At 40.5% G+C, this 10632-nt stretch overlaps 1 protein-coding gene across 1 annotated transcript; it reads right to left on the bottom strand.

Annotated features, from left to right (window-relative positions):
• Window positions 1-7194: 7194 nt before the first annotated feature.
• On the bottom strand, window positions 7195-9285 carry LOC109705488 (DNA polymerase-like). The gene has a single exon (XM_020226222.1). The coding sequence runs from the start codon at window positions 9268-9270 to the stop codon at window positions 7375-7377; it is 1896 nt and encodes a 631-aa protein (XP_020081811.1). The 5' UTR covers window positions 9271-9285; the 3' UTR covers window positions 7195-7374.
• Window positions 9286-10632: the final 1347 nt, after the last annotated feature.

Raw genomic sequence — 10632 nt, 5'->3', positions numbered from 1 at the left:
GTCCTTTGTTAAGGCTGTCCGACTTTGACATTACGTACACTTTCCGAAAAGCGATGAAAGGGCAAGCTATAGCGGATCTACTGGCCGAGTCCAGCTTCTTACTTAGCCCAACTCATAACCCCCTCGATGAAACTAAACAATCTGCGAAGCGAGCTTCTTCTAAGAAATCTAAGTTGCACCGAAGCTCTTCGTCATTGCCTTGGATGCAGAAATTTTCAGTCCAACAACTCGGTTGTCCAATTTCTGCAGGTACTACCGCTTCTGCTCCATATGTAAGAAAAAAGGGAGTTTCTTGAGTTCCAGTCCGTAAAGATTCGGCCGGTCTCACCCCCTAGGAATACACTCATTCCTACATACCCAGGCCATACAGTTAGAGCATCTGCGCCCTTATCGATAGTCTATTCGAGAGAGGGGACTGATATCACATTTCCGGCTCGGGATGACCCACCCTTAGGCAGGGCCCTTCGAAGATCAATAGTCGTTAAGTGAGCCGCCCAACGACTGGTGCCAAGGAATGAATTCGGTTAGACTACGGGAATCGACGATCTTAGATCCCGGCGTCCGTCTTTACTTTATATGTAGATGTCTTATTTCTGGTTCCAAGATTCACTCTCATTTCAGGGGTGGCACGAGCTTGGGTTGTCGGCGGCGTGAAGGATACGGTAGAATGTTATACTTTCTTCTATATAGTATAGTCATCTTCTCCAACAAGGAGAAAGCATTGAAGGGCTGCTTCAGCGGAGTCAAGACAAGAGACTCATGAATAGAGGGTCGAAGGTGAATTCCTTCTTTTTCCGCTTCTTCACCGGGTAGGTCAAGCTTAGCTTCTCGGCTTCATTGCTGTCACCCGGTCGATACTATCGGAGCTTCTTGATAGTGGGGTAGCTCTGAAACCTTTTCAAAAATCCTCTACAACTGGACTTTCTTTTCACTCTGTAAGCTCGCTTGTCGACTCTCTTCCCGAGAGAAGAAGGTGAGACTTCCTTTCTCTCATTGACGTCCCACAGCTTAATACTTCACAGCGGATTCTCTTTCTGAGTCTGAGCGCTAATCTTCTTTTGACTGTACTTCCCGAGGGGATAACACTTTGGTTGTTTTTTAAAAAGATGCTGCTGAAAACTGCAAAGGCTATGACCTAGAGTATGAGCAGCTCCGAATCTTGCCTCGTTCTTTTGCTTTCTTTGCTATCCCCCTCAACCGGCCATAACATAAAAGGAAGAGTTTGATTTCTTTCATAAAAGCTAACTTTTCGACCATAGAAGAAGTTCTTCTCATACCTTACTAGCGGTAAGTCAACCTCTTCTTAAGTCCTATAAAAAGATCGATGTGTAAATAAGCTACCATCGGACCGGACTGAACCCGGGCTTTCACTCCTTCTTCTAACGAATAATTCATTCTAACCTTATTCTCGAAAATTAGTAAAGTAGCTAGTTAACCTTAGCGAGGCTGGCAGCTATGATGAACCCAGTTCTGTAGTAGAACGATGTGTAGATAGATGGATCGAAGTAAGCGGGGCATGCCAGCTGTGTCGGTCCTTCCTCCACTTGTCTCGACTGCATTGTCTTTGGTATTCCCAAGCGAATGTGAACTATTTAACCAATCAGTAGCAGAATCCGAGATAGGCGAAGGAAATGAGGGAATCTTTATTTTACATACCCGCCGGTTGAGTTACCCTCTTTGAGGGGATTTATCTTCTATAAAGAAAGGAATTGACAAAACCAGTGCCATACACGCTTACTATTCTAGTTATCTAAGCTTACCTTTCGCTTCTGACTGAACGAGCCTCTCCTTTCAAGCCATTAGCATGAGCGTAGTCTTACTTATTTGCTTGGCTCGGGTCATATTCAAATGAAGCCGAAAAATATTTTCCTTTGGCATCGAGACGCATTACGATAGCTATAGCTAGGCCGGGTGGGATTCTCTCTCTATCTAATGGTTATGAATAAAGTGATGAATCAAGTGGATCCTTACCTCAGTAGCTGGGAAGGCAGGCCCTTAGCTTCAACTAGTTCAGTTTGAGTATTTCTCAGGAGTAGTTGAATTGCTAGTAGGCAGAAAATCAGTAGTGCGTTAGCTTATCTGTTCATTTTCAAACAACCCTTGTTTGTGCTCCTTTATCTTTCTAAGCCGCTCTCGCTAGCAGGGAATCTAGTTCAGCAAGTTCCATCGGGTGAGCTCGCTTGAAGCTGGGGCGCGTCTGGTGGTCTCGTATATAAGAGAAAGGCAACGCTTACTTTTAGTATCTTTTTCATCCAACAAGAAATATCGTAATAAAGGAAAGGTATGATCGGTATCTGAGAAGTGGTCAGTCCTTTATCATTTGAATTTCTTTGCCGTGTGAAATTAAAGAAAGACAGAGGGTTGCCCAGAGCAGTTCTCCCAGCAAGGGAGATCCTAGAGGAAGAAGGGGGGAAAGCACAAGTTTTTACATTCTTTCAAGTCAGATCTTTCCTCCGGTCTTTCTCTAAATAGCTTAGCTTAAACTTCAAAGCTTCCGGGCTTACCCTTTTAGTTTAGTTAGATTGAATTCTTCCCTAGAGGAGGGACGGTACTCAACATTCTAAATAGTAAGCAGCAAAGTCAGTAACGGGAAAGCCTTGACTGACCTATAGCTTTTCGCTTCACCGGAATCAGATGCGATGCTGTCGATGATCAAATGCCGCGGAGTCGGCTTCAGTTATAGGATACTTATTATATCACTGAATCATCTAGGGAAAAAGAGTCCTGCTATTGTTACATCTTTGTCTGGCGCTGGAAAGGTACCTTTCAGTTCAGGCCATAATCCTACGGACAAATGGCAACTGGATATGTGTTTAGCACAGGAAATAAAAGATCAGATGCCTAGCGCGGGCAATGTATTAGTATATCCTAACGGAGAAGAGTAGCTATAGAGGGAACCCTATTGGGTAAGTTTCTTTTCTTCTATAGGCAAATGTATTTGTTAGGGTGCTTTGACGGAACGCTAATGAATATGACAGTAGGAAAAGACCCTAGATAAAGGTGGGGCGTCACTTCCTTTCGTTGCTTGTTGAATACAGGATGGTACGAATCCCCGGGGAAAACTCATCATAAAGGCTTTACCCGCTCGTAGCTCCGTCGCCTCTTGGGCTTCATCCAATCCAACATCTCCTGCCTTTGATTGTGCGTTGGTGGGAACAAGAGAATTTTCTCACTAATCAAGGGGGCGTCACACTTCATTATTATGAATCTTAGTATGTCTGGGGTGCCTTTCCCAAAGTCAGTGAATGTCTGTGATTATACGATACAAAAAAAAAAAAAAAGTAACTGACAGACCTGAGAACTTAACTTCAAGAACTATGAGTGAAACTCTATCGCCTGAAATTTCCAAAGAAAAGCAAGATCATAGAAGCACTGGAGGATTCTCAGACCCGAGGGATGTGAATTCCTTCGTGAAAGAATCTCGCTACAAGACTGAATTGGATGTAACTAGAAGATATCTTGAGACCACTAAGCAGAAGCCAGCCTAAAGAAACCCTAGTTTAATTTGTTTCCCGCTGTAGGGCTAAAGCTTCAATACATTTGACCCAAAAAGGTCAGCTTAGCTTCTTTTCTTACCACAAAAGAAAAAAGCAAAATTTGGAATTGCTTAGGCAAAAGAAGGTGACTACACTTCACTCGATATCGAATACTCAACAGACAGGCAGACCTGATGAGAAGGAAGAATCAATTGCCAATGCTGATACAAAAGGAAACCCGTAACCGTCACTTAAAAACGGAAGGCAATGAGCCGAGGCCAGGAACTACCGTGAGGGAAACTAACTAAACCCAGGGCAAAGCTTCCCCGATTGTTAGAACTCCTTGGACCATTGGAAGGCTTATCGGATTAGGCAGCTGAAAAGAAAAGGCTGAGACGCTAGGCTTTGATTTCATCAGTTTTAGGCCTTAGACGAGAGGGCTATAGGCCAGTTTCCCTTATAAAGAAATGCACCACTTCTACAGACTGGACTAACAGATGTAATATCATAGGATATTATTTTACCTTATCTGACACGGACCATTTCGAATGATAGCAGAATGACTCAAGGCTAAGGCATTGGGCCAAGCAAGAATAAGAAGAGTAAAGCCTAAATTCAGTCTAGACAGCGGTATGGTATGAAATAGGTTATGAAGCGCGGGATCGCTCGACGAAGAATCCGAGGCAGTTTGACTCATCCGACTCAGAATCCGAGTCCGACCCCGATCCATACTTAGTAGAGTGTTTACAAAGGTACTCCTAATGTGCTTGAAGAGCAGCCTCCTTCCGTCACATCCGAAGAAGGAACCAAAACTTGGAGGGAAGCTATACCAGCTCTTTCAGTTCAAGTGCAGTTGACGAAGGAAGAAGGCAGAAAGGCTATAGAATTGTATTACGACGCTATGTCTATGGAAAAAAAAATCAGTCATGAACCAAACCCCCTGTTTTCAGGCTCTCATGAAGCCTTAGGGCGAAAGCTATTATTCCTCTAACATTGGGAACTTCGCTCACTTCCTCAAACACTTGAGACTGAGGCGCATTCGAAAGAATACATCTATGACTAGAGAATTAGGTATAGGAAGAATAGATCTACGCTTCGAGCTGCTTTAGAGCTAAAGTAGTCTTTCCTCGTCAGCAGTCACGAGACTTTCTCTCTTCAATTAATGAATTTATGGCACCTTTCTTTCACCGAAGGTGCTTGATAACCAGGCACCAGGCAGGAATATGAACCTTTTTCTATATCCAATTATGCTCAAAGCGATCTTAGCCCAAAAGGCTTTACCATCCGCTACTAAGATGAGTTTAGCAGGACGTAAAGAATGAAAATGATAGGACTCGGTGAATACCAATCCGATAGATATCTCTCTTCTTATTTCTAAGAAAGTCCGCTCAATGGTAGCATGAAAGCGGATAACCAAGGTAGGGTAGGTCTTTGTCTCTCCGGGTATGAGCTCCCAAATCATTTAATTGAATCCGGAGGTGACTCCGCTCCCTTTCTCAGTGAAGGATGAGTTTTTGCCTGTGTTCACATCTTCTCCTTCCTGGGGAATAGAGACAGAGTTAAATCAATCTCCTCCAACAGCAGAAAAGAGAAGAGCGGAGGCGTAAACAAAAGCGCATTTCCTCCACGTGTGCATCAGCTTACATTCCCAATCCTTTCGATTACTTCGTAGGGTCCCTATGTACCTCGGGTTTAACTTACCGCCTTTCCCAAAACGGATTACTCCTTTAGTGGGTGAAACCTTGAGATAGACTTTATCCCCAACTTGGAACTCTAAAGGTCTTCTCTTAAGATCGGCCCAACTCTTTTGTCTATCTTGGGTGGCTTTCAACTTCTCTTTGATCACCTTAACCTTATCTAAGGTTACTTGTAAAAGTTCGGGTCCCGTTACATACTTTTCTCCAACTTCACTCCAATACAACGGTGACCTACACTTGCGTACATACAAGGCTTTATAAGGTGCCATTCCAATACTACTATGATAGCTATTGTTGTAAGTGAACTTAATCCAGCTGTAGGGTTCCCTCTTGAACCGTGATTCACTCTACCCACTGTCCCCTCGTCACATATCCCCTTCTCCAAGGGCTCTTACTGCTAATCAGGTCGCAGCTTCCTTATGGCATCATCGATTAGGACATCCCAGTATGAAGACCCTTTTCTTTCTCCAGAAGACTGGTGTCATCCCTTCTACACCTAAATTATTTAGTTCTTGTACTTCTTGTCAGTTAGGTAAATCTAAGTCTTTACCTTTTAGTGACGTCGAACATTTGTGTACTCTTGTGTACTCTACCCTTGCAACTAGTGCATTCTGATGTTTGGCTTTCTCCTGTTGTTTCTAATTCTGGATTTAAATACTATGTTTCTTTCATTGATGATTTTTCTCGCTATACGTGGGTATTCCAATGCGTGCTAAATCTGAGGTGAAGACTTCAAAGCTTTCAAAGCACTCGTAGAAAATGGATTTTCCACTGGAATCATGAATTGGATTCGAACCAATATTATCCCTTACGGGTGACTTCTCCGTTAGTCGATCGTGACCCCACCCTCCCTCCTACGTCTTCTTATTTTTCGTTGATTTTTTCAAGTATTGACACTATCTCCTTATAAAAACAACTATTCTTTCCTTTTGTGCCAATATCCACAAGGATATTGCCGTAATTTACAATATCTTCATATGTATTAGTTACACCTCTAAACTTTCTGTCAAACATTTCCTTAATAGCCCAGTTCAAGCGGTTTGAATGCTCAACCTTTTTTAGGTTTCCTTCTTTGTTGGCCGCTTGGGTATATATCTCGACAAATAGTTCCCTCAGCGTTTTAATGAGGTTTGGCTGACAAGCGCTCGAAACATAGCTTAGGGAATGCCTTGAGCGAGCCGAGTGCGTATCCCCTGAGTACGATGTCCTAGATCCAGCGCCAACCGATCTAGTTGCTTTGGCCGGGCCAACCATTGATCTATTCGACCGCTGTTTTTCCTTAAGAGATGCCAGCGTATGGTGGTCTAGCTGTCGTGTCACCTTTAGCCTTTAGTAAGTGATAGAATGCTTTTCTTCCTTTCAATTGGGATTTTTCTTCCTTATCGCCTTATCCCGTTCGTGAGGTTGAAGGAAGGATTTCTTAGCTAAGGCTGGATATCATTTAAGTAAGCCTTCTTTACTGCATTAGATGTAGCGCCTATTGATCGTGTCTTCGGAGGGTTGGAGAAGCGTTAAATGCTCCTTTAGGAAAGAACTCCTTGCCATCTTTACGCCTTACATGCGGCATAAGTATAAGTAGAGGTTACAAGATGATCTAAAGTCCAGAAAAAAAGACTCTCTCCCGGTCGGTTTTGATAGATTGTTAACCCCGCTTCTTAGGTTTGGTCGAGGATGGGTTCTTCCGGCTGTTGTGGTTTGACTTCCTTTTTGGCCATCTGAAATGCCTCAGCCCGTCTGTCCTGCTTTCCATTCAGATATTCCATTATATCGAGACACTCCTCATCAGTTAGAAGATTCGTTTATACGAAATATAGTCTTGACCCACCGGGGTTCACTCTCGGGAATACTTCTTTCCTTCTCAGCGTTATCTTTGTATGTATCTTTATCTTTCTCTCTTTCCCTCTCAGCCAATATAGAAAGGATCTGGGTGTTCTCAGCAGAGTACTTGATGCCTTAGTGATTTTATCAGTACTTTTCCAGAAAAGTCTTTTATATCGATTGGCTCCCAGACATTTCCTCTTTGTATTCCCCTTTATTCCTTCCTGGTTATCTTAGAAGATCGTGTCTTAGAATAAATATATCTCTTTATTTTATTCTTGGTGTTAAAATGGACCCTTCTCATTTCTTGACGGGTGAACTGAAGTTATTAGGGTGTTAAATGGACCGGTTGAGCCGGGTAGGGCCCTTCTCATTTCTTGCTTTTATTCATCAGGTTTGGGAATACTATTGTCGTGGTCCTTGGTATTGTAGAGAGTAGGTTGAACCGTAGTGGCCTTTTGACCTTCAGTAGGGGTATTTTTACCTTCAGTAGGGGTCTTTTGACCTTCAGTAGGGGTCTTTTGACCTTCAGTAGGGGTCTTTTGACCCTCAGTAGTGGACTGACTGACTGATAACCTCAATAGCTCATATTTCAATATAGTAGTAGCATCTTTACTTCCTAGGTCAATTACATTTATAGGTCGTGTTTCTATCCAAACATTTTCTGAATCATAGACATTCTCTCTTTTCGTACTCTGTGGTAGTCCTAGTTTGATGAGAATATCTTTTTTTCCAATCTGGAATTTTTTCCAATCTATTCTGAAATTTACATGAGTGGGGATCAGCTCCGTTAGAGATGGATCAGCTAATTGCTTTTTAAACCATTCAGATGTTACTAAATCTTTAGCAGGGCCCTTGTGTCTAATAACATGTTGTTCGTCAACTGTTTCTAACATATAACTTTTTGGTGCTAAAAAGATTCCTTTCTTGACAAAGTATTCGAGTTTAAACTTCCCCATTTCCATGGATGAGATTAAATCGTCAGAAAGAGGACATCCTAGAACTACTGAGTCAGTATCAGTATAATAACAGTCAGGTCTGGAAATGTATGGATACATATGAATACGAGCACAAGCAGTTACAGCAGCTGCTAATTGAACCGCCGACATCTTAGGAGCTTTCCAGTTATCGTCTTCTGCAAAGCTACTATTGGTAATGTAATTGACAATATAGTAATTTTCAGTAAGCATTTCAGCTGATTGAAAATTATCCATCTTCATCAATTCCTCGTATCTTTTTTGATTGCAGATCTCGGTTACTGTACTTTCAGGATTCATACCAAATCTACCATAGAGCGAATTCATTAAAATCTTATAAATAAATGTCATAGGCTCATCACCTCTTTTCTTAGCTTCGAGTCTGCTTTCATAGAGGTCAGAAATGATCCCTTCGAAAGGACTTGACATCGCCTCAAACAAATACCCCCTAAGAGGAATTATATGGTAACCTAAATCACGTGCGAACTTCAACTCTTCACTATAAAAGATTCCAATGAATTTACCTGTAGGAAAGATTAAAGTACCAAATTTATCCTTATATGGCAAGAATGGATGTGATATACTAGCAGGACATACAACATAGGCCTCAATAAATCCAAACAAGTTATCTAAATCCTGGCATTCCAAATTATTATGCCAGACAGGTACGCCACAAGGCATCGGATAGGATTTCATAATATAAGGATATAAAGAGTTAACATCGTAGTAGTAAAGATTCTCACCATAGGGTTTATATACATCCACATGACCCCCATAATAGCCTCGCCTAATAAAAGTGTCTTGGTTCTGAGTTGGTATATTTATATGAAAGATATTATCATCAAAATATTTCTTACGAAAGATTTTCAGGGATAGCGCTGACACTGTCATCACACCCTCAATATCAATCTGATACTTAGACCAATTAATTTCTTGAGCCTTCAACATCACACCACCTAAGATAAGGATATCTTGTCGAAGATAGTTTATCAAATCCTCACTCTTAGCCCGAAGATCAGACACATCCAAATCCTCATGCGGGATAGAACCTTTGGGACCTAATTCAGGGCATAATGTCCTTCCCAATGATGCAAGAGAGCTAGGCAGCAATGTGCAAGAATCTCTAAAACGTAATAAGAATTTATCGTTAATATAGACTTTCAGCTCGTAAAGTTTATGATTCCTCACCAAGGGTTTGATTTTATACTTTTTACCACGCTCAGCATAATACCTAAGAATTAAAATTCCATCAAATCGGGAAAAATTGTGGAAATAAACTGTTCGAAGTCTCTTATTTTTCATCACACATTTTTCCAATTTTGTGAAATAACATTTTTTTACTCCTTTCTGCAAAGTCAAGATAGAAAGTTATGTAATTTTCACTGAATAAGGTTTCAATCCTCTTGGAAGTCAGATCATCACCGGGCATAACCACTAAGTAACCAATCGCATAAGGAACATGAACATTATTTACCAATATTGTCTCTATATCGGCTACAATGAAAGGACGACTTTCTAATTGATTATTACCTTTGAGTGCGCTTATCTTAGAGGGAATACGACTCTGCTTATACCGAAGTGATTTGACTTCCGGTAGATTACAACAACTTATTATATTAGTATCCATAACATTGATAATCCTTTCAACCATATCAGAAGCTGGTATATTAGGAAAGTCTAATGATTTAATGGATTCGTTTGATTCATAATAGATATTAATGAAGATCCCTTTTATCACTGCATCCTCATATTTTTCACCGTATAACCTCACTAGTTCTTCAATTTTATCATAGATCTTTTTTTTAGGAAGTCTATTACCATTTAGATCACACAAAGGAATAGCCTTGCCCAATATAAAAGACACCTCTGAAACTGTAGGTAAACACATTTTATATCCCATGGTAAATTTCACATACTTTGAATCAATATTGTAGGCATACTGCTCTAGCAATTGTATAAAGGCTAATATTAGAATTTCAAATTCATTAATGCGGGGGTATGGTTCAATAAAACTTGTAGAAGCATATATATTTCCTGGATAACAATTCTTGCTTATAACACTATCAATACCATTTAGTAACCGATCCCAATAAGAATAATAGTTGATAGACGAATAAAACTTCTTGAAACTATTTTGAATTGTCTTAAAACTGTTATTAATATCATATGATATCTTACGATTGTCATATGACCGCATCCAAATAAGATTCCTTATCATAGAATCTTTCGTCAATTTAATGATCATGGTGTGAGTTTTTATCCTTAGTATTTTGGGTTCGTCCTCCTCATTATAGTCTTTAGGTCGTACTCTGTTAGGTTTAATTTCTAGAGGATTCAATGTGGGCGAATTAGGAAGTTGTGGTTTCCTTATTCTTATTTGAGATATAAGTTGGAGAATTAGGAAGTTGTGGTTTCCTTATTCTTTTATTTTTCCTCTAAAGAGTGCCAGCGTGTGTAGGTGTATTAGTATTGCTTCTTTAGATAACAATACTTACCCATAACAGTATACTATTTTATATACTTACCCTTAACAGTAGACCTCTTTTTTTCCTCTAAAGATAGCCCTAAAGTGTAGGTGTATTTTGAATAAAACTTCTTGAAACTTTTATTAATTGAAAATATTTCTACTCAGATTTTGTCTGTTCTCTTTCTTTTCCCTATGAG

This window comes from Ananas comosus, unplaced genomic scaffold (genome assembly GCF_001540865.1).
Source record: "Ananas comosus cultivar F153 unplaced genomic scaffold, ASM154086v1, whole genome shotgun sequence".
Taxonomy (NCBI): Eukaryota; Viridiplantae; Streptophyta; class Magnoliopsida; order Poales; family Bromeliaceae; genus Ananas; species Ananas comosus.
The sequence above is the reverse complement of the archived record's forward strand: the minus strand, read 5'-3'. Positions and strand labels throughout refer to the sequence as shown.

Bases quoted from the DNA above. Each gene is read 5' to 3' on its own strand.
- LOC109705488 (XM_020226222.1), bottom strand. From the start codon at position 9,270: ATGAAAAATAAGAGACTTCGAACAGTTTATTTCCACAATTTTTCCCGA.